This window comes from Tachyglossus aculeatus, chromosome 11 (assembly GCF_015852505.1).
Source record: "Tachyglossus aculeatus isolate mTacAcu1 chromosome 11, mTacAcu1.pri, whole genome shotgun sequence".
NCBI lineage: Eukaryota > Metazoa > Chordata > Mammalia > Monotremata > Tachyglossidae > Tachyglossus > Tachyglossus aculeatus.
In genome coordinates, this window is record NC_052076.1 from 109,772 (window position 1) to 133,840 (window position 24,069).

The 24,069-nt window shown below is 55.7% G+C and overlaps 2 protein-coding genes across 2 annotated transcripts; both read left to right on the forward strand.

Moving 5' to 3' along the window:
- The first annotated feature begins 150 nt into the window (after positions 1–150).
- LOC119935166 (basic proline-rich protein-like) lies at positions 151–949 on the forward strand. The gene is made up of 2 exons (XM_038754823.1): positions 151–546; positions 824–949. Exons 1-2 carry the CDS (start codon positions 166–168, stop codon positions 836–838), a joined length of 396 nt encoding a protein of 131 aa, XP_038610751.1. The 5' UTR covers positions 151–165; the 3' UTR covers positions 839–949.
- Positions 844–16,287, forward strand: CCDC80 (coiled-coil domain containing 80). Its single transcript, XM_038753466.1, has 7 exons — positions 844–2,739; positions 6,223–6,379; positions 8,804–8,940; positions 9,235–9,383; positions 13,379–13,482; positions 14,441–14,521; positions 15,349–16,287. The coding sequence occupies exons 1-7, from the start codon at positions 844–846 to the stop codon at positions 15,693–15,695; spliced, it is 2,871 nt and encodes a 956-aa protein (XP_038609394.1). The 3' UTR covers positions 15,696–16,287.
- Positions 16,288–24,069: the final 7,782 nt, after the last annotated feature.

A 24,069-nucleotide genomic window follows, 5' to 3' on the forward strand; every position in this document is an offset into this window, starting at 1 on the left:
GAGGGGTGGGGGGGGACGCGGGGGCCGAGCAGGGCAACCGTAAGTTGAGAGACAACTGAGCGGCGGCCGGGGCTGGGTCGTCGCAGGATGCCGCGTGTGCTGGGCGTGGGGGTGGGGGGTGGGGGGCGGGGGGGCGGCCCCAAACCCAAGCCGGCCGGCAGGTAAATGAGACGCACACTTCGAAAAGGACGCTTTCCTGCCCATGCTGGCCAAGAAGGAGGGAAAGGGAGAGGAAGGATCCGCCGCCCGCCCGGCCCCCCGGAGTCCACCGCTCCCGGGCTCCGGACCGGCCGTAGGAGGGAGAGAGGAGACGGGCGGGCCGGGGGTTCCCAGCCCGGGCCGGGGGGCCAGCCAACGCCCTTCGGCGACCCCGCTCCCGGACCCTCCCGGCATTCCGGCCGCCCCGCTCCCGGACCCTCCCGGCATTCCGGCCGCCCCGTTCCCGGGCCCTCCCGGCATTCCGGCCGCCCCGCTCCCGGACCCTCCCGGCATTCCGGCCGCCCCGCTCCCGGACCCTCCCGGCATTCCAGCCCTATGAGCCACGGTGTAAGTGTGCGGTCGCTCCTTTCCGGTGTCGCTCGCGGCCGCCCGAGAGGGGGAGGCTCGTTTTGCTGCCGGCCCTTCCCTCGGGCGTCCCCCAGACCGGCGGAAAATCCATCCGGCCGTTAAGGGGTGGGCGAGGGCGGGGAGCGGCGGGTGGAGGGGGTGGGGGGGGTCGTGGCGAGGCCCCGCGGCGGGGCTGGTGCCCGCCCGCCGGGCTCAGCTGTCTCCGGGCTTGTGCCCCCGTCCCCTGCTGTGCCCCCGCTCCCTGCTGTGCCCGCAGCGGAGGCCACAATGAGCTGGATGACCGGACCCGGCTTGGCCGCGCTGCTGCTGGCCATGTGCATCGTCTGCGGCTCCCGGGAGGCTCCGGCGGACGCCACCGGGGGGCGCCCTCCCGGCCCGGCCCGGGGGGTGGGCCGGGGCGAGGGCACCCGGGCCCGGGGGGTGGGCCGGGACGAGGGCAGCCGGGACCGGGGGGTGGGCCGGGACGAGGGCACCCGGGCCCGGGACGAGGGCACCACGGCCCGGGGGATGGGCCGGGAAGAGGGTAGCCCCGCCCGGGGGATGGTCGGGGACGAGGGCACCCGGGCCCGGGGGATGGGCCGGGACGAGGGCACCCGGGCCCGGGGGGTGGGCCGGGACGAGGGCAGCCGGGACCGGAGGGTGGGCCGGGACGAGGGCAGCCGGGCCCGGGACGAGGGCAGCCGGGCCCGGGGGATGGTCCGGGACGCGAGCAGCCCGGCCCGGTGGCGGGGCGCGCGGTTCCCGCGGGGCCCCGGCTCCCCCAGCGTCCTGGCCGGGTTCGCGGGCAAGCACCGGGTGTGGGTGATCTCGGCCCCGGACGCGTCCTCGGGCTACTACCGGCTCATGATGAGCCTGCTGCAGGCCGACGTGTACTGCGAGCTGGCCGAGCGGCACGTCCAGCAGATCGTGCTGCTGCACGCGGCCGGCCGCCGGGAGGCGCTGCTCCGCGCCATCGGCCCCGAGGGCCGGGTGCGGGAGCGGCCGCTCGACCCGGGCCTGGTGCCCGCGCTCATGGCCTTCCTCAAGCTGGAGCCCGGAAAGTTCGGCATGGTGCTGCTGAAGAAGACGCTGCAGGTGGACGAGCGCTACCCCTACCCGGTCCGGCTGGAGGCCCTCTACGACCTCATCGACCGGGGCCCCCAGCGCAAGATCGAGAAGATCCGCCAGAAGGGCTTCGTCCAGAAGTGCAAGGCCGCGGGCGTCGAGGGCCAGGTGGTGGCCGACGGCGGGGCGGGGGCGGGGGCGGCGGCCGGCGAGGGCCAGGCGGTGGCCGACAGCGGCCCCGGGGTGAGGCCGGGGGCGGCCGCCGCCACCACCACCGCCGCCGCCACCCGAGCAGGCCCGAGCAGCGAGCAGACGAGGAAAGAGGCGCCGAGGAGGGGGCCCGGCCCGCCCACCAGAGGCAGCCGGGCCCGAGGCCCGGGGCCGGCCTCCTCCACCACCACGGGGGCGTCCCGCCCAGCGCCCCCCACCCAGAGAACCACGACCCTCCCCCCAGCCCCGCCCCCCGCGGCCACCACCTCGGCGTCGAAGCCCCCCGCCTCGGGCACCGCCGCCGCCCCGGGACCGACCACCCACAGAGCCTGGACGGCGAGGCCGCCCACCATCTGGCCCGCCGAGATCTACCCCGCGGCCCGGAAACGGCCGCCTGGTGGGCCCCGGAGGCCCAGTAGGGTCACCGACGTGGAGAGCTCCACGGCGCCGCCCCCGGCCCGCTCCCCGGCCCGGCCCCCGGACGGTCAGCCCGATGAGAAGGGGACGAGCCCGCCCCCGCCCCCGTCCCCGCCGGCCCGGGCCAAGCCTCCCAGGAAGCCGGGTGCGGAGAAGGGGCTGCCCGCCGAGCCGCAGGGCCGGCCGACGGGCTCGGAGCACGGGGCGGGGGGCGAGGGTGGGGGGCGGCCGCCGAGGAAGCAGGCCCGGCCAGACAAGGCGGCGGCAGCCGAGAAGAAGAAGAAGAAGAAGAAGAAGCTGAAGGGTGACAGGCCTGACAAGCCGCCCAAGAGTGACAGGCCTGACAAGAAAGTGGACAAGAAGTCCAAGCAGGACAAGGAGCGTGGCAAAAAGGAGGCCCAGGCTGAGCGCGGTGGGGGCCCCCAGCCCGCCCCCAAGCGCCACCCGCCCAAGACGGCCACTGACCTGCTGGGCTTCTTCGAAGGCAAAAGGAGACTCATTGTGAGTAAACTCCTCGGGGCCCGAGGTCCTGCTGGGGCCGGGGGCCGGGAGCAGGGGATGGGTCCAGAAACAGGGGCCGAAGTCTTGGGGCTGGTGGGAGGTTCAGAAAACGCGGTGGAAACTCGCTCTGGCCAGTTTTGGCTTCAGGAGCAGGGAAGGAAGGGGAGAGGGAAGGAGGAGGGGGAGAAGAGAAGAAGGACAGCGTAGGGGGAAGGGCGGACGGAGAGGGAGGACGGAAGTGAGGAAAGGCCGGAGGGGATAGAGGGGGAGAATGGGATGGGGAAAGGGCCGGGGAGGAGAAAGTGAGGGAGGAAGATGGAAGTCCTTCAAGGGAAGGGGCTTGAGAGAGAAACAGAGACTGAGACAGGCAGAACATGAACTAAGTGACAAAAATGTGATGTGTCTGTGTGCGAGTGGGTATGAGTGCATGAGACTGAGTGTGATGGGTGGGACTGCATGCCAGCATATGTGAGTGTGGTTTGTGTGTGTGTGTGAGTGCATGTGTCAGTTTGCATGTGACTACGGTATGAGTGTGTGTGTCAGTGTGACAGTGTAGTATGTGTGTCAGTGTATGCGTAAGCGAGTGTGAGGGTATGTTGGGGTGTGTATCTTTTCCCCCTACGGGCTCAGTAGGGCCGGTGGTATAAGGAGGGAAATGCCGAGCAGGCATCAACACCAGGGAGCGGGAAGGAGCGGCTGTCGACACGGCTCCTGGGCCGCTTGGGTGCCATTTCTCCCCAGGAGACCTTTCCCTCAGTCTGACCCGAGAGCCGTTGCCTCCAGGGTGGCAGACCCAACTCAAGGTTAGCCGGAGAAATGGGGCCAAGGGGACACCCCAGGGACAACCATTTCCCCTCAACTCCTTTCCAGGGATAACGAGTCAGAAGGCAGCTAGTTGGAGAACAGTTCGAGCTGTTCTCTGGCCTCCCCCTCCTTCCCTTCCTCCTCTCTCTTCTCCCTTCTTCCCTTCTCTCCTCTCCCCACTGCTCCCTGCCCTTCCCTCCTTTTCCTCCTTTCCTCCTTTCCTCCGTCCCATGGGGACCTGAAAACCCAGCTGTGTCACCTGGCTGGCTTTGGCCAGCAGCAGCCCCAGACGTCAGTCTCTGCAGTTGGACTGGAAGGAAGGCTTTGATGGTGACACGTTGGCAGAGTTTCCTGCACCCTTCCGGTTCAGTGTCAGCAGGAAGAGGAGAGTGACTTGACAAGTACAGTGGGACTGAATCTGGTCCCACTCTCTGTCCCCTGTCCCCGCCGCCTGCCTCAGGCCCAGCCATCTGGGTTGCCATGGCCTATCAGACCTGCAGGTCATAGGAATGAGATAAGAACCCCAGCCAAGAAGGACTCGGATCCCCTGGGAAGCAGCAGAGATGGCAGCGTCCCCGGGACTTGGAACCCACTGGCCTCCCCGAGCTTTGGGCGTGTCAACTTGGCACAGAGGGAAATGGAGATTGGGCTATTTTCCCATTCATCTGATCCCAAAGACAGAGGCGATCCAGGCCACTCAGACCAGAAAAATCGACTTTCCACAGCAACAGGGCCATGGCCCTGCACCCGCCAGACTGACTGACCCCAGCCCCACCCCACGAGGCCTGACCCCTCAGTCAAACCAAAGACAAGGGCAAAGGTCAAGCTTTCCTGCTTGAATAATCCAGATCACTCCAGACCCCTCTGTTCTGCTCAGGGGAGGAAGCGCTAACAGCAGGAGCGGGGAAGAGCCATGGGCCTGGGCCGCCTCCCACTCTCTAGGGAAGCAAATGTTGGACAACTCCCAAAGGGCTGGGAACAGATGTCTTGTTGCTGGTGCACTCTCCCAAACATTCACTACGGGACTCCCTGCCCCAGATTTACTGACTGATGGATATGACAGCATCTGGAGGAAGAGCCAAAGGGCCGTGCCAGAACACACAAGCGTCTGCCCAGGGTCCAGTGGAGCTGGCTGCAGTGGGGCACGCTTGAGCCTTGGAAGGGCCAGGCCTAGGCCTCCTGGGTGAAACACAGTGGCTAGCGCCCACAAATCCAGGACCATCCCACCTTCTGGCCAAGCGTCCGGGGCACTGACTGATACTGGGTGGACAGCCCCCGGGTCTGGACCTACAAAATGCAAGGGGAAGTGTGAGACAAATGAGAGGGTCCAGATCCTGGCATTAGCCCACTGGCGGGGAGGGAGCTGCCCTTGGCTATTGCTCTATAAGGCCAATGAGCCCGGCTCACACTGGCCGGGGCCGACCAAAGTGCATCTGCTGGCCGGTCAAGACTCTTCCCCTTGTGGCTGCCAAACAGGCCAGTGGACCCTGTGGTTAGGCCACCAGACCAGAAAACGCTTCCAAAACACTCACCACTGACTTGGCCTGGAGATCCAAGCCGGTGACCCTTCCGAATGAGGGGGGCGGCGATGGGGAGAGCTAGCCTGGGGTCCAGACTGGGGAGTGCTCCTCTGCCTCTGCTCCCCACTCTCATCCTGTTTGTCCCTTCTGATCCAGGCTCGAATGGGACCAGAACAGGCGGGGCGTGACTGAAGTGGCCCCTGAGGAGGATGTCAGGGCAGATGAGACAATGGGGATCTTCCTTCCCCTTTGGAAGGGCCACTGAGGCGATTTAGAGCCCCACCCACTCCCTCCTAGCCCTGGGACTGTTGATTCTAGTGCTGGCTGATCAGTACCCTAGGGCAAAGGGTCAAATGCCCTCTGCCCTCACCCCCTCCAGGCAAAGGAGTGAGGGAGAAAATTTCCAGGGACCCAGCAGCTGGGCACTCTCCCCCCTGCCCCCATCCCAGCTCTGCCCACCGCTGACCTCCACCCTGACTCATGAGCAGACTCCTAACATACAGCACAACTGCATGCTCCTCTTTCTTCCACCAGATTTATACCTGAGTTCTGGGCCATCCACAGCCCAGTGCCAAAAACTGCCCTGCTGGACCCTGGACAGACGCTTGTATGTTCTAGCATGGCCCACTGACTCTTCCTCCAGATGCCGTCATATCCATCGGTCAGGAAACACTGGTTGCTGGGGGAGTTCACACAGAGCCAAGCCACTGATTCCCAAGAGAGTTAGTGGACCTTAACAGTTGACAGTAAGAATTAGCAGTCACAATTCCTACCTTCAAGGAGCTTGCCATCAAGTGGTGATGACAGACAACAACAAAAAAATTACAGGTAGAAGGAAGCAAACATAAAGACGTGTACAAAAATGCAACTGTGTGTGTGTGTGTGTGTGAGAGATTCTGTGTGTGTCTATGTGCATGTGCATGTCTGTAAGTGCTTAGGTGAGATGGAAGCACTCGGGGAGTGTCAGGTTGTGCACTGATGGATCTGCTGAATTTGGGTCTCCCTCTCTCCCCCACCCGCCGACAGCCCGAGAGTAAGGGCGGCTGTCTGCCGCCAGAGTGATGGGACTGTGCCTGAGTGTCTGGCAGTCCCGCCTGCCCACTCCACCTTGCCATCTTAGCCTCCAGTAACCTGCCTTTTATTGTTTGACGATTGCCAGCTGATCACAGCACCCTCGGCTGAGAACCACATGTACGTGCAGCAGCGCGACGAGTACCTGGAGAGCTTCTGCAAGATGGCCACAAGGAGAATCTCTGTCATCACTGTGTTTGGCCCCATGAACAATGGCACCATGAAAATCGACCACTTCCAGCTTGGTGGGTTCTTTTCTTTAGCCTCTTTCCAAGTCTCGGAGAGCGGACCCCCGCTGTAAGGGTGGGGGACGGTCTGCTCATTCCAGAGAGCCTCTCTTGGGCAAATCAAGGGATTCTGACTGTCTTTAGGGCAATTAAACAATGGCATTTACCAGCAAGGGGCTTGGTCCCCTCATCTACGCTGCTGGGCATTCTTTTTCAAGAGCCAACAGGGGATAGGTGGCCAGGGGAGATCGCTTACTGTGCCAGTGCCCCGGACGCCTCATTGATGAGCCTGGGTCCCCCTCAGTCAGTGGTCAACCTCAGCCCCTTGGCCAGCCGCAACTTTCATTCACTCATTCAATTGTATTTATTGAGCACTTACTGTGTGCAGAGCACTGTACTAAGCTTGGGAAGTACAAGTTGGCAACATATAGCGAGGGCCCCTACCCAACAGTGGGCTCACAGTCTAGAAACTTGGCCCACTTCCCTAGGGCTGGGGTCATTAGCAGGAGGCTTCGCTGAGGTAAAGTAAAGCAGGTGTTTCCTGGTGGGGGCAATGAGCTGAGGGTCTCCCGGTAAGGTAAGTGAGGTGTAGAAAGGCGTAGAAGGCACAGGCCTTCTTTTGGCTACCTTGAACACTGTGGACCCCTCTCTTCTCTGGGAGTTACTATCTAATCTGGTTTATTTTCAGACACAGTCCTCTCCTAGTTTGACTCCTTCCTCTGTAGCCAATCCTTCTCAGTCTTTTTCACTGGCTCCTTCTCTGCCTCCCACTCCCTAATTGTGGGGGTTCCTCATGGCTCTGTTCAGGGTCCGCTTCTCTTCTCCATCTACACTCACTTCCTTGGGGAGCTCGTTGGCTCCCACAGCTTCAACTACCACCTCTATATAGATGACTCCAAATCGGGCTCGCTAGCCTCCACCTTTCCTCTTCTCCACAATCTTGCAATTCCTCCTGCCTCTAGGACATCTCTGCCAGGATTTCCCACCGGTACCTCGAGTCCACTCTGTCCAAACCTAAACTTCTCATCCTCCCTCCCCTACCTTCTCCTCCACCTAGCTTTCTCATCACAGTTGTTAACCCACCATCCTCCCTGTCTCTCAAGCCCATCACCTTGGCTTCATGCTTGATTCCGCTCTCTCTTTAAGTCCCCATATTCAGTCTATCACCAGATCCTGTCAATTCTTCCTCTGCAGCATTTCCAAGATAGGCTTCTTCCTTTTTAGCCCACTGTTGGGTAGGGACCGTCTCTATATGTTGCTGACTTGTACTTCCCAAGCGCTTAGTACAATGCTCTGCACACAGTAAGCGCTTAATAAATACGATTGATTGATTGATTGATTGATCTAAATAACCTTTACACCGGTCCAGGCCCTTGTCATAGCCCAGCTTGACTAGTGCATCAGCCTCCTTGTTGGTCTCCCTCATCTGCAGTCCGAACTTCACCCTGCTGCTCAGGCAGCTTTTCTAAAATGTCATTCTGTCTGGGTTTCTCAACTGTCCAAAAACCCAATCGTTGTCCATTCCTCTCTACATCCAGCAGATACCCCTGACCATTGGCTTTAAGACACCCCATCAGCTAACTGGGGAAGACTTGTAGGAGAAATTGGGATTTTTAAAGTGTTTGGAACATGGGGAGAGCTGGGGTCTGATGGATTTGCAGGGGTGAGGGAATTCAAGGCCAGGAGAGTAGCATGAGTGAGGGGAAGGAGGGGTATGAGTTGAAAGTCAAGGAGGTGAGCTTGGCAGTAATGAAGAGAGCAGACTGGGGAGTAGCAGGTGAAGAGAACATACAGTTAAGGTGAGGAAAGTTGTTGGAGAACTTTGAAATCAAACGTGAGAAGCCATTGCCCCAACTGGAGGGAAATAGGAAGGTGGTGGAGGTGCCAGGGCAGCAGAGAGAGGTGAGGAGGGTGATCAGGAAAGTGATCTTAGATCAGTGAATAGTAAAGATTAGCAGGGATGGAGGCTAGGAGGCCAGTGAGGAGGCCGAGACCATAGTCTAACCACAGTGTAGCAAGAGCTTAGACTAGGGTGGAAGCAGTTTATGGGGAGAGGAAGGAGAAGATCCAGGAGTTGTTGAGCAGGAAGAAACCAGGGGATTTAGCTACTTTGCCTGGGCCAAGGGGGTGGTAAGTCTGTCTGCAGACTGTTGTTTCTTCATTTAAAAATGGTGAGAGTAAAGAGGCAAGGAGTCTGTGCTCAGTTGGAACTGGCAGCTCATGAAGGGTAGGAGGAGTCACCGGTCTCTGAGGCACACTCCCCTACCTCAGAGGAGGGAAGGAATTTGGGCCCCCACTCCCCCAAATGTGAAGGTGAGGCAAAGATGAGAAAGAGGCTTCAGGGAGCTCCTGGAGGATTCTGTCTGTCTGTCTGTCTCCCCACCCCTCTGCACCCCAAGAGGCAGCCTCTGCCCCATTCATTTGTGATCTCCCTGCTTTAAGATAATGAGAAGCCCATGAAGGTGGTAGAAGAGGAGGACCTGGTAGACCAGCACCTCATCAGCGAACTGCGGAAAGAGTATGGGATGACCTACAACGACTTCTTCATGGTGCTCACCGACACTGACACACGGGTTAAGGTGAAGCCTCGGTTCTAGGGGCGGTTGGGGGTGGGTGGGGGGCCACCCATTCCCACACAAGGTTAACTACCAATCGGATGGGGCCGTCGAGGGGGTCCCTGCTCCGACCCTGCAGGCGCCAGCCCACACCTTCTCCAGCAGGAATCCCCCACAGAGGGAATCTTCCCCTCTCCGGCACGAAGCCCCCCCAACTTCCAATCCCATGGGCCACAGCCCCCCCACCCCTCCATCCCTGTCAATTGATAACATCTATTGGACCTGACATAGACTCGGCTGTCTTTTTCCCTCAAACAGCAATACTATGAAGTGCCCATAGCAATGAAGTCTGTGTTTGATTTGATCGACACTTTCCAATCCCGAATCAAAGATATGGAAAAGCAGAAGAAGGAAGGCATCTTCTGCAAGGAGAACAAGAAGCAATCACTGGAAAATTTCCTGTCTAGGTAAGACCCCTTTCTCACACATGTAGGGATTAGTGCTGATTGGCTGGTGGTCAAACATGCGAGATCCAGGGAACCCAACTGATGGGCATCCTCTCGCAGACTGACACCCCAGCCCCATAGCCAGGAACACTGATTTCCTACTCCCTGGAGGGGAGCTGGTTCGAGGGTTTTTGAGCTTGTTCCTGTGCTCAGCCCATGACTTGCTGCCCTTGGGATAAGTCACTCTCCCTCGGCCAACTGTCCCCCAGCGCTGAGTCCCCTCCAGGATGCTGTCAGGACCACACATTCCCACAGCAGGGGACTGATTCCGGAATGGGGAAAGCTGAGGAGACACCACACGAGGCATTTGGTTCCTTACAGTCTTGGTTCTGGGGTGTGTGACCCAGCTCAGAGGTGGGAGTGGAGCCTTTGCCTGGAACCGAAAGTGACTGTTGAGGGCTGCACACATGCTGCCAGGATCCAGCTCAGCAGGGAGATAAATGTTTCCTCGCTCCCAATCAGTCAATCATTAGTATGTATTGAGCTCGTCCTGAATGCAGAGCCCCATCCTCAGCACTTGGAGAGGACAGTAAAGTTAGTAGACATGATCCCTGCCCTCAAGGAGCTGACGGTCTACTGTGTCCCCTCTAGACTGTAAGATCATTGTGGACAGGGCATGTGTCTACTAACTCTGTTGCATTAAACTCTCCCAAGTACGTAATACAGTGTTCTGCATACAGAAAGTGCTCAATGAATACAACCAATTGATTGTGTCCTGAACACTGTCCTGAGCACATGGGAGAAGTACAGTAGAGGTAAAAGACAGAGTTACCCTCATTGTCAAGCCCACCTATCTCTTTCCCTGCCCCTTCTTCCCCCACTAACTTGATGCCTCTGTAGCTCGGACTGACCTCCACAGGGTGAGCTTTTCACAGGTTAGGGAAGAGGGACGGTGAGCTCCCAAGGAGTGAAGATGGGCGATCCGGGCCAGTTTCAGTGGGTGGCTCTGGACTGGCACAGGCTGGAAGGAGGGGTCCGGTGGGAACTTTGTAGAGAGAGCAGGCCCCGGTCCCAGCGAGGGCTCCCCAAGCAGAAGGCTCCTCCAGCCCCTCGGACGAGGCCCCAGGCCAACACCGCGGATGAGGCCCCAATCCCCTGTACTCCGAACTCTCCTGCCAGAACCACAGCCATCCCCAGCTGAGACTGTGATTGCAAGGCGAGGCAATGAGTGGGTTGGAAGGAAAGTCTTCTGCTAGAGAGCGGCAGCTCCCAATGCTAGTGAAAGAAGGGAGTGAGTGTTGCCCAAGTACCGGCCCCATGAACATTACAGCCTCTCAACGGGGAGGTGCGTCCAGGCCGAAGGGTGGCGGGGATTGGGGATGGGGCTTACCATACACTCGAGTCCATCTAGTCTTCAGCCGTGCCCCCCGAGGGCCCGCCTGCTGTCACCTCTAGGCACGAAGGGAGCCACAGAACAGAGGGCCACCATTCTCTAGATTTGGAACGTCCATGGGCTGTGTGAAGTGCCCCCCTGTGGCTGCTGATCTTCCATAGCAGAGGCCACGGGGCCATCAGGACCAGGAGAGGGGGTTGGGTTCTGGGAGGACCTGTTCAGACTCCCAGGTCATCGTCATCATCATCATCATCATCATCATCAATCGTATTTATTGAGCGCTTACTATGTGCAGAGCACTGTACTAAGCGCTTGGGAAGTACAAATTGGCAACATATAGAGACAGTCCCTACCCAACAGTGGGCTCACAGGTCACCAAGTGAGGGCCAGGGTGGGGGCTGTGCTCAGAGCGAGAGACCTGCACAATGGGCTGCTTCACTCTTTGCCATCCCGGCAGAAAAGCCAACGTACCCTTGGCCCACAAAAACTACCTGGGCCGACTCCATTTCCCTGGGGAGGGTGGGTTGGTTGGGTCTGCCAATTCCGGGCCAGCCTGGTAATGTCCCCGGGAGAACTGAGGATGACACTGCCAGGGATTGGCACTCCCCAGGGAGCAGCCCTGTCCTCCCACCTCCACAGGGCAAACACATACTTTCTCCCTCTCCTGAGTGCTGACTTTAGCTTCCCTTCCCCCAGAGAAAATAAACACAAGAAATTTGGACAACCTGGCAGGATTCCCCTGGCCAGTGCTGAGTTGGCCCTTTCTGTTTGACAAGGGCTCCTTCAGGCTATTATGTTCTCCCACAGTCCTGACCAGCCATTTCCCGCAAGGCTTTTGTGCTCTTGCCCCAACCTGGACTAAGAGGAGAGGACAAAATCAGCAACGAAATCAGCAACCATGCCATCTAGCCAAAGCCCTGCCATTCCTCCACCTAGCCAAAACCCACTTCTAGAGCCTTGCCTGGTAAATGGGGGACCAGACTCAGGCATCAAACTGTCCCTTGTCCCACCTTTGATTATTCTCCTCCTCTGCCTCTTCCTTATCCTCCTGATCTTTATCATCCTCATCCTCTGCCTCCCCTACTAGATTCTGAGCATTCCCACAGGCAACAGACCCTCCTGATCTGCGGGCCAAGAGCCTGGGATGGAGATCAGCAGGTGGAAGGAACTGGCTCTCCAGACCTTGAGAAAAAGCATGGCAGCATGGCCCGAATAGAGCCCGGGCCTGAAAGTCAGAAGGTCATGCATTCTAATCCCAGTTCTGCCACTTTTCTGCTGTGTGACCTTGGGCAAGTCACTTTGCTTCTCTGTGCCTCAGTCACGTAATCTATAAAGTGGGGATTGAGTCTGTGAGCTCCACGTGGGACAGGGATTTGTTCGTATCCACCCCAGGGCTTAGTACGGTGCCTGGCACATAGGAAGCACTTACATGCCATTGTTATTATTATATTATATATTATTATATTATACCATTATATAATAATAATAATAATTTCTGGCCTTGGTCAAGGGAGGCCCTGGCTGACTGCCGGAAGACTCACCTCCTGAAAGATTCAGCAGCGTCTCTCCCCAGGGGAGCCTACCAAAAGTGCATTCTGAGGCTCAGGGCTAAGTCTGGGCAGACCAGTCCACGCTGCCCACAAAGAGCAGCTTCCTGGGGATCAAAGGTTGGTCTTTGCTCCCCAGCTGCTGAAGACTAGCTCTACTAGTGCTCTACTAGTCCCCAACAGAGTGATGAGTGATGATGAGACTGTGTCCAACCCGATATGCTTGTATCTACTCCAGCGCTTAGTACAGTGCCTGGCACAACGTAAGTGCTAGACGAATACTACAATTATTATTTTTATGAGCCCGAGGAGATTGAGTTTCACCCACCGAAGGCTTAAACTCAGAGATCCAAACTCGGGGGTGTCGTGGGCGGTGGGAACCAGTGCCCGGAGAGCATGTATCCATGTGAGCATGTGAGCTGGTGAGGAGTTGGAGGGTCAGTTTGCTAAAGGAGAATTGGGCTTAGTCCTGGGAAAAAGGCAGCATCCCACAAAACTACTGTCTGGGCCCCCAATCTGGACTGGGGGGCGCACCTGGGCGGCCCCTCGGTCCCACTCTGTGAATGTGAAGTCCCGGAATGGGCAAGGCGATGGTGTGATCATCAGACAGGGGCAGCCCCAGGGCCCCCAGGGGCAGTGGTGGTTGCAAGGTTGTAGTAAAAATAGAGTTGGTGGTGGTAGTAATTGCAGTAGTAGTGGTAACAGCAGCAGCATTTATTGAGCCTAGTGTGGCCCAGTGTGGCCAGTATACTGATGCAACGCTCTGGGGAAGGGAGGTCCAGGCCAAGCCTGGGATCTCCCAATCCAGTGGCCATTCCCGTCCCCTGATTTGTCCCCACCACTGACCTACTAAGGCCCAGGGATCCCAGGAGCAGCCCTCGAGGTCCACAGGTACAAAGCCAGCTTCAGTGATCCTGGAAAGAAAAAAAATCTAGGGAAGGAAGGGCAGAGGCCCCGAGCAGCCGAGGAGGTTCCCAGGCCCTCGGAGGTCCCTGGCCACAGCCTCGTCTCCCCTGCGCACGCCCACTCCCTCCAGCAGTAACTGGCAGTAACCCCTGCCCTCCCTCCGTTTGCAGATTCCGCTGGCGGCGGCGGCTGCTGGTGATCTCAGCTCCCAATGATGAGGATTGGGCCTACTCACAGCAGCTTTCCGCCCTCACGGGACAGGCCTGCAATTTTGGTGAGTGCCTCCCACTTTCCCCTCCCGGCCCCCCGAGACTTCCTTCCCAACTCCACTTGCCAAAATGCAGTCCTCTCCACACACCGCAGGGACGTGGTCACCTTGTGGGCCCCAGGGTAACACTTGAGGTCCAGAGGTGGACCTGCAGCACCCCAATCCCGTCCTCAAGGCCCCTAAAAGTAACCAAGGGTTTGGGGAACCTAGCTTCCTCTGACCTCTTTGCACAGCCCCCAAAGTATGGGCACAGTACCTATGTGATAACACAAACCCGGGCAGCGGAGGACCAGGATTCTAATCCTGGCTTCTCCGCTTGCCTGCTGGGTGACCTTGGACTAGTCACTTCATTTCAATGTGCCTCAGTTAACTCATCTGTAAAATGGGGAGTCAGTACCTGTCCTCTCTCCCCCATAGACTGTGAGCCCTGTATCCAACATGGTTATCTGGAATCTACCCCAGATTGCTTAGTACAGCATATAGTAAGCATTTAACAAATACCACAATAATTATTATTATAATTTGCAACAGGGAATAATCTTGGGGGGGCACATGGGGTAGCGGGGACCGCCGGTCCACTCTGGTCTCCCCAGCCACACCCTTGCCTGGATTTCACCCACTATGATGTCATCTCCAAATTCACAGAGCAGACACGAAATACTCTTGAAAATTAGAAGCACATTGGAAACAAAGCCCTTCTATTTCAGTCTGCAAGACAATAGATGCCAATAAATGGTTGGCACTTTCCTGCGTTTCCCTCCTCCTTGAAGTCATTCCGAAGACTTGTAGGAGCCGCAGCCACGGTTCCATGACTGGAGCTGTAAAAATCCCATTTTCACCTAACTCAGCCCATCCCAGCTCTTGCCGATTGGACGGGAACTTTCCTTCCTGCCTCGTCCCAGCGGTGGGACCGGCAGTCATTTTGTGGGCCGCCCTCACATCTGTGCCTCTCACGTCTCCTCAGGTCTGCGCCACATCACCGTCCTGAAGCTGCTGGGCCTCGGTGAGGATGTCGGGGGGGTGTTGGAGCTGTTCCCGATCAACGGTGAGACCCTGTATTTCCATGCGGGCCTGCCCAAAAGTGCCGACCTCCATGGCTGGCACACTCCCACTGGCTGACCGGTACCCACACTGCCTCACTTTTAGCTAGCGTTAACCACCTCCTCCAGGGTTCCTGTCGGTGGGTTGGGACTGGAAGCTGTTAGCAGAGGGCTTTGACACATTCACCAACCAGAGATTAGCAGGGCCCATTTGTGGCTCCAGCTAGTCCTGCAGACATTCCCAACAGCACTCTCTCCCTTCCTCGAATTGACTGTTGTGACAGTCAAGTAGGGAGGACCTGCTCTGAGATTTGTTAGCGAGAGAGGGAGGGAGGGAGAGTTGGAGAAAAGAAAGGAGCCTGGGTGAGCGGGGGTATGAGAGGGCATAGAGTGGTCACCATCTCATCCCCCAATGGGGCCTAGTTGAGATTCCTGGTGAATGACTGCGAGCACCAGCTTTAAAGTCCCAAACAGGAAGCCCCAACTCTCAAGTTCAGTGGCTAAGCTCACCCCTAGGGCCTTCCCCACCTCTGCCCCAACTTTGTTTGTGGATCCTCCGCAGGACAGGGCCCCCAAGATCCATCAATCAATAATATTTATTGAGCACTTACGCCATGCAGAGCACTGGACTCAGCGCTAAGGAGCGTACAGTAGAGTTAGTAGATATGCTCCCTGCCCCCAAGGATTTTTCAATCTAGGTAAGGAGATGGAGAGTAAAATTGCTAATGGATAGGGGAAAGCAAGAGATAGCAAAGATGTGCATAAAAGTGCTGGAGAGGTGGGGGGATGGAGAGTGGTGTGACATCTACTGCTCCCGTCCCCTCCCCTATAGGAAGCTCCATGGTGGACCGGGAAGACGTGCCCGCTCACTTGGTCAAGGACATCCGGAACTACTTCCAAGTCAGCCCGGAGTACTTCTCCATGCTGCTGGTCGGGAAAGATGGGAACGTCAAGTCGTGGTACCCTTCGCCCATGTGGTCCATGGTGATCGTGTACGACCTCATCGACTCCATGCAGCTCCGGCGGCAGGAAATGGCCATTCAGCAGTCCCTGGGGATGCGCTGCCCAGAAGACGAGTACGCCGGCTACGGTTACCACAGCTATCACCAAGGGTATCAGGACGGTTACCAGGACGATTATCGCCACCATGACGGGTACCCCCACGGATACCCTTACTGAACAGAAAGAACTATTTAACCTTTGCCCCGGCCCCCTTCCCCAGCCGACACCCACCGCCGCTCGTAAAGGCACACGTGGCCGGATGGCCAGACACTTACAATAATTCCTCCAAGCCTCCTGCACCGCCCCGCCTTTCCTTACAGCGTTCGCCCAAGGCTAAATAAATACCAGACCTCTGCCTTCTTGGAAACGCAAGAGTCTCTGAACATAAAATACTTCAAAATAGTAGCACTGAAGCTTTAAGCAATAAAGACGTTTTATTTTAATCCTTGAAACCGGAGGGCACCCTGTTGCTGAGTAATTCACCTGAAAATCAAGAGATGATGTTCCTTTTTCTTTCAGGAATGAACATTGTTATGGTAACACAGACTGTCAGTGAGGTTTAGTTTTAAGTATTTCCTAGAATGGAGTGAAAATTATGAATAAGGTTAAAGAAAATCAGCAGAGACGCATGACACGGATATTTTCAGAGAATGAGGGTGAGAAGATTGATTCTCAACATATTTTCAACCTGAAAAACTTCTCAGGAAAACTCCTGTCCAGACTCGAGTTCCATTCATAAAACTGGCTGTACAAGGAGAATTTGTGGTAACCCGCCGGCCCAGCAGTCCGTAATTGGCCAGCTTCCGCCAGTTGGGGCATGGGCCCTGGGCACCGGGGGTGTTGGGGCTTGCGGGGGGGTGGGCACAGTCGGGCACTGGGCAACTCCCCCTGCCTCTGTCTCCTGGATCCTGGGGAAAGCTCCAGGAATGCTGGGGGACCTCCCCCTTCTCCCCGCTTCCTCCCCGCCACCTTCTAAGCTTAGGTTGGTGTCCTGATTTTCAACAAAAGTAACGTGTCAAAAACTCAGGCAAAGTGCTGCTTTGCCAACAGTGGAACAATGAGCAGCGTAACCACTGCCTTGGTTAGCTGCCTGAGGTGACGCTCCCTGGCCAAGATGCCGAAGCAGAAGGAACTGACCCCCTCACCCAGGGTCCACCACAAAGCAGTCGCTGCATGTGGCTATCTGTGAGGGGTCAGAGATTTTACGGCTTCAATGGAAATACCAGCCAACACCATTACCTTTCCCCTTTCTGTCCCTGTCACTCTCTCCAGTGACTCCAGTGACCTAGCACGGACCATCCGACACCCTTAAATCTCCTCTCTCAACCCGTCCCTCCCTCTGGTGCCCAACATGAACTATCTGACACCCTGACTCTACCCTATACATCCCTGACTGTCCCTCAAATGCCCAGCACAGACAATATCCTTGGCTCCCCTTATCCATCCCTGACCTCCAGTGATCCAGCAAAGACTAACCAATGCATCTGATTCTCCCCTTTTCATCCCTGACTCCCCCTCTAGCAACTCATTACAGACCACCTGACTTTGAACATGCCTTTAGAACCCGCTGGTGTTTTCAGTCTGTACAACTTCCTATGGTAACGAATTCTACCGTACTGGTGCAGGGGTGGCTCCTTTCCACCTTCTGGCTTTCTAAGTCCCATCTTCTTGGTGGCGTGGGAATTAATTAATTAATGTTGACCTTGTCCACACTCTTCATGATTCTGTAGACTTCAATCCTTTCCCTTCTCAGCACCCACCTCTCCAGACCAGAGTGTCCTTACCTTTTCAGTCAGAGAAGGGGAGATTTCTGAGAGCAGAAACTTTGAGATGACTAAGACCCCAAGAGGGAGAAATGAAAATGGCACCAGGGACTATGGATAAAAGATTCACCAGAACAGCAAGGGGCAACTGTTGCCCATTCAGGATGTGGGAGGGATTTTACTGGCCACACCCACCCACTGATCAAACTTGCCACCAGTTAGTTGCCACACCCTCAAACCTATAGGATAGCTTTAATCATAAAGATGTAGATCGTTGCTGGTTGTTTAGTTTTTTTAACAGTAATTGGGTTTGGTGTTGCCACTTTCAGCTTCGATTCCAAGTGGGAGATCTGAAGTCTGGGCAGACAGGGTTTCTCCTATAGAATCACACCCTCGTATGTGGCCTCCTGGCAACCCTGGATCTTCCTGTCTGGAAGCTGCTACCTAGTTCCGGGGGTTCTGGGCTGCTCCCTTCCCACTGCCCCCAGGCAACCTGCAGTGGGACTACCCTGAAGCCCCCAGGAAGGCAGCGAGATGAGGTGACAGGGCTGGGAGCTATGCCCAAAACTCCACCCTTTGGCTAGGACATCTTACTTTAAACATTAGCATTCCTGGGGGTCTCTGAAGCAGGTTTGAGGGTCCGAAAGTATTAGCCCCACCCAGAGGGAACAGTCCCTCTGGGTTCTGTTTCCCAGGGCAGATCTGGGGCTAGACAAGGAATTTTCCATCAAGCACAAACAAACCTTTAGCCCCTGGCCCTAGCCCTGGCCCTGGCCTGAACATGCTGGCTGGAGTCAGGAAGTCCTGAAAATTACCCAAGTGTGGAAAGCAGCATAACAGCTTGCAGAGGGCCTGACAAACTCCTTTCAGAGTCACATCCCAAACTTAAGCCCCATCGCCTCGAAAATAAACTCCATCTCCCCACAGAAGACATCCGAGCACAGAGGGAGCTTTGTGGAGCCATACATGTATCAGATGGGGGTGGGGAAGGCAGGCCCCGACCCCACTCCCCTGCTGAACTCGTTCTTGGACGCCATCTCCTCCCCTAATCACCCCTGGCCTTCCTGGGCCCTGGTCCCCAGCCAGGGGAGGGGATGACATCGGCCTTGTGTCCTGGGCTCACCCGATCCTGGACAGGTAGATGCGGAATGGATGTGGGAGAATATGCCTAGGCAGGCCTCGGAAAGGAAAGACCCCAGGTGCCCCAAACTCTACCCAGGTCTCCGTGCCCTCAGCCACAACCTCTGTGGACTGCAACCTGGGCAGAGGACCGACACAACCAGCGAGTCTGCGTTAGCGCTGCACGGGCCCAAAGCCCAAAGCAGCTGGAAGTGGGGAGGAGGGCAGACAGAAGGACCAGGGATTGAGCTCCCCACAGGAGGTGAATCCTCCAAGACACCTCGGTTAGACCCAGGACTGGGGAGGGAGGAGAGACCGATCTGGACCACACAGCTGCAAGAATCAAGCTCTCCTCTTTCTGCTTTTAAAAGTTCCCAATGTGGTGGGCACCTTCGCAAGAGAACTGCCAGGCATCCACACAGTCAAAAGGCATGGCACGCCCTGGGCTGTGTGAGTCTCTAGGGCAAAGCTTGGTCAGTGAAGACTGGGCAGATTGTCCAGGCTGGGGCTGAGGTCAGGGTGGGGCTGAGGCCCTGGGGGCTGTGTAGGACTGACCAACATTGTGGTGAAACCCAATGTCCTGCCAGGCCGCTACGGTTTCCTCATCCCTCCTGAATGTGCGGCAGCTGTTTGGACACAGGGCAGCTGTGTGCTTCTCTGGGCCCCCACCCCATTCCCAGCAGAGCCCCCATCCACACCCTGTGCCCGGCAGTGCCCCATCCCTAACACTGCATCTGGGAGCACCTTGTCCCCACCCCTTCAGGGGTCCCAAAGCACTTACTGAACTGCTGTGGAAGGAACCTGGTGAAGATTCTAATGATAATAATAATTGTGGTATTTGTTAAGCGCTTACTATGTGTCAGGCACTGTATTAAGTGCTGGGATGAATACAAGCAAATCAGGTTGGACACAGTCCCTGTCTCGCATGGGGCTCACTGCCTTAATCCCCATTTTACAGATGAGGTAACTGAGGCCCAGAGAAGTGAAGTGACTTGCCCAAGGCCACACTGCAGACACGTGGCAGAGCCAAGATAATGACCCATGACATATGTGTACAGGTGCGGTCATTTGCATCGCAAACAAACGGCAGTTCGTGATGACATCACACACACCGCTTTGCCAAATCCGTCTGGGACCACCCAACCCTAGGCACGTTCCTGGGGGAAGCTGGGTGCTGGCGTCGTGACAGGGGGAGTCTGGGCACTTAAAATAAAGACACAGGACATAAAGTACCCAGTGCCCTCTTTGTACCAGCTGGGGGTAGACAGGCCGGAAACCGAATAGTCACACAAGCCAGACGGAGGTCGAGCTGGGCAAGGCGCTTGCTGTAATCTCATGTATCTGAGTGTGGGCGGCTGGAATGAGATAATCTGCAGAGAAACCTGAGACTCCAGATTAACCTAGCACAGCTGGGCGCTGGGAAGACTCCCAGCCAGTGAGAGCAGCCTGTCTGGCCTCTAACAGCCTATTATGGGATTGGGTTTTGGGATGATGGTGAAAATGGCCCCATTCCTTCTCACTGTCCAAACTTCTTCCTCCTGAAAATCACCCTAGTCATCCCACTCCCCCGGCATCACCAGTCACCCTGCTTCCCTAGCCCCTCCAGTCACCCCAGTCCTCCTGGTCTCCCATTTCTCTGGTCCCCCAACTGGCCATTCTCTGGTCACTGCTCCCCTGGCTCCCCATCCCCTGGTTCCCCACCTCCCCCACTCCTCTGTTAGCTGCTCATCTGCCCACCCCACCCCAGTCCTTCTGATCATCCTCTCCCCTGGACCTCTCCCCCAGCCTACTCCCTGCTGCCATGACTCTGCAGTCCCCTGAGTCAGCTCAGCCTCTTCCATTCCCCAAATGGCCACAGCTCTTCTAAAAACTGGAAACAAGAAGCCTGGAACAGAGCCTCAGGCCCGGAAAGAAACACGCAGCCTGGAATTCGCTGGACTAGCGCAGGCGGGATGACAGTTGGGGCCAGAAATGAACAAATCAGCAATGCCCAGCCCAGCCTGGGAGAGCTTGGCAGAGCAGCAGCTGACAGAGATCGGGCTCCCCGCTGCTGGGACTCTTACTGGGACCCTGATCTTGCTTCTGCAGCACCCTGAACCTCAAGACACCAGAGTCCCCTACAGAACAACTGGTGGAACCATTACTGACTGGAGTCAGTCCTCTTAGCCAGTCCTGTCAGGGCAGACAGTGCCCTTTTGGTGGACCAAGGAGCCTTGGTGGTCAGAGGATGACAACTTGTCCTTCAGATCACTGGACTCTGACTGACCGCCTTGGTTCAACCCCGAAGTCCTCCAACCCAGACTTCTGTCCTGGAGAGCAGCACTTAGATCCTGTGCAGAGTCATGTCAGGACAGGGTCGATTAGGAGGGCATTGGAGACTAAATCAATCAATCAATAATATTTATTGAGTACCTACTATCTGCAGAGCATTGTGCTAAGCACTTGAGAAAGTACAATAGAGTTAGAAGACATGATGTTTGCCTTCAAAGCGCTGACAGCCTAGTCTGGGAGAGGGACCCCCATCACCCCATTGCATGGGGATGGGTTCAAGGATCATTAAGGATCAACGTGGCAAGAGGGAGAGACCAGCTCAAAAAGGCTGAGGCATGCAAGATTTATTCTACGAGGCGAAGTGAACTTCCCTCTCAGGAGGAAAACACTCATGCATTACTTGCACATGGTGAAGCACCTAGCCCCTGATCATGAACGCTTCCCACATGCAGGAATTTCACTTATGCGTTACTCGCATGTGGCAAAGCCTCTAGCTGCCACCCACGAACAATTTCCACTCAGAAGAAATTCACTACTGCATTACTTTCATGTGGCAAAGCATCTAGCTCCCACCCATGAATGCTTCCCACTCTGGAGGAATTCCCTTATATGTTACTCACACGTAGCGAAGCACCAAACTCCCATTCATGCACTCTTCCCACTCGGTAAAAATACATTTGTGCGTTACGTGCCCGTGGCGAAGTGCCCTGGCTTCCAGCCCCATGAATGTTCAGTGGGACACTCATTTTGGCTCCTCACTTTGTGCAGACAAAGCGGGCATTCCACACTCTGGGCAGAGGTGACTTGCAGCCGTCTGCTGTACGTCTCGATCCACTGCCCAGAACATTGGAGGCGGTGGGAATTTACCACCTGTCCTTCCAGGCTGTTGAGGCTTCTGGTTTCTGCTTGTCCAATCTCCATCCCCTACTCCCTCCTCCATACCTTATTTGGTTGGCATGGAGGAGAGGGACACCTTCTGTATTCCTGGCCTGGGATGGCTATCTAGCGCTTTCGGTTGTGGGGGCAGTGTCCCGCCCGTGCTTCTGAGTTCCGCTTTGCTGGCTCAGGCAATCATGAGATAGCATTTGACCTTGAGATGTTCACCTTGGAACAGACCTCAAGATAAATTCCAGATAGGAGGAAGAAGGATAGAGAAGCAGTGTGGTCTAGTGGATAGAGCACGAACCTGGGAGTCAGAAGGAGCTGAGTTCTAATCCTGGCTTCATTACTTGTCTGCTGTGAGATCTTGGGCAAGTTACTTGTCTCCTCTGTGCCTCAGCTACCTGTGAACCTCATGTGGGACATGGACCAATTCCAATCTAGGCTTGGCTTGTCCCAGTGCTTAGTATTTGATACATGTGATATTCGTCCCACCCCCAAACCCACAACACTTACACACATATCTTTAAATTATATATTACAAATTACTAATTCATTCATATTAACGTCTGTCTCCCCCTCTAGGCTGTAAGCTCACTTTGAGCAGGGAACGTGTCTGCTAATTCTGTTGTATGGTGCTCTCCCAAGTGCTTAGTACAATGATCTGCATATAAGTGCTCAATAAATTCAATTGCTTGATTAGTATAGTGTCTGGCACACAGTAGGAACTTAACAAATATCATAAAATAGGTAGGGATATGTAAATATCACTCAGTACTTTAAGTACTAGCGGTCATTAGATAAGCGCATAAATGCAGGGAGCTGTGGGCAGGAGCCAAGCACTCAAGAGCTTAGGAAGTGCAGAAAGGGTAAGCAGCAATGGGAGGTGGGGGAGGGAAGATGACCAGGGGAGATTTTAAATGAACTGGGGAAAGCCACCTGGAGGATTTGGGATTTCAGAAAGGCTTTGAAGATGGGGAGAAGGGGGGTCTGTCATATTTGAAGTGGGAGGGAGTTCCAGGCTGGAGGGAGGACATGAGCAATAGAAACCAAAATGAGGCACTATGACTATGTTGGATTGAGAGGAAGAAAGTGTGTGAGCTAAGGAGGAGTGGGAGAAGAGAGTGAATAAGCAGTAGGAAATCAGCCGACAGAGTGCTTTAAAGCCTTTGGTAAAAAGTTTTTTTTTTTGTCAAGGAGAAGTTTTTGAGGAGTGGGGAAATTTGGGCAGTAAAGCATTTTGTGAAGTGTTCTGGGCAGTAGCGTGAAGTGTGGACTGGAGAGGGAAGAGACTGGAGGCAGGGACCCCAACAAGGAAGCTGATGCTGTAGTCTTGCTAGAAAAGGACAAGGGCCCGGACCAGGGTGGTGGATGTTTGGCTGAAGAGGGAGGGATGAGGGATATGGGAAATGTTGGGAAGAAAAAACCGAGAGGATTTGGTGACAGATGAAACTGGAGTATTGAAAGAGAGAAGGGTGTCAAGGATAATGCCAAGGTGGCCGGCTTGGAAGACAGAGGTGGTGATGGTGTTGTGAACAGTGATGGGAAAGTCAATCAGTGGTATTTATTGAGCACTTACTAAGTGCAGAGCATTGTTTTCAGCACTTGGAAGAGTAAAATTCGGTAGAATAAGTCCGTAAGATCCTTGCCCACAGAGGGCTAACAGACCAGATGGGGAGTCAGATATGAAAATTAATTACAGATGGATATCTCCATAACTGCTGTGGATGTGGAGTGGAAAATCGAAAACCCAAGTGCATAGCTGATATAGAAGATAGCTCAAATAGAGGAAGTGAGGGCTTATTCAGGGAAAGGCTCGTGGAGATGTGATTTTACGAGGGCTTTGAAAGTGGGGAGAGTGGTGGTCTGTCAGATATGAAGGTGGAGAGAGTTCCAGGCCAGAGGGAGGATGTGGGTAAGGGATCTGTGGTGAGATAGATGAGATCAAGGCATAGTGAATAGGTTGGTGTTAGAGGAGAGAAGAGAGCGGGCTGGGTTGTAATAGGAGATCAGCCCAGTAAGGTATGAGAGGGAAAGCTGATTAAATACCTTAAAGCCAGTGGCAAGGAATTTTTGACTGATGCAGAAGTGGATGGGCAACCACTTGAGGATTTTGAGGAGAGGGGAGATGTGGATTGAGTGGGTTTTTTTAGAAAAATGATCCACACAGCAGAATGAAGTGTGGACTGTAGCAGGGAGAGACAGGATGCTCCACCTCCAACAAACAGAAACTCCTTACCCATGGCTTTAAAGCAGTCAATCACCTTGCCCCCTCCTATCAATCAATCAATTGTATTTATTGAGCACTTACTGTGTGCAGAGCACTGTACTGAGCGCTTGTGAAGTACAAGTTGGCAACATACCTCTGCTCACTACTCTCCTACTATAACCAGGCCCACAAAATTCATTCCTCTAAAGCTTACCTTCTCATTGTACTTTGCTATCATCTATCTCGCCGCCAGCCTCACGCCCACTTCCTGCCTCTGGCCTGGAACGCCCTCGCTCCTCATACCCAACAG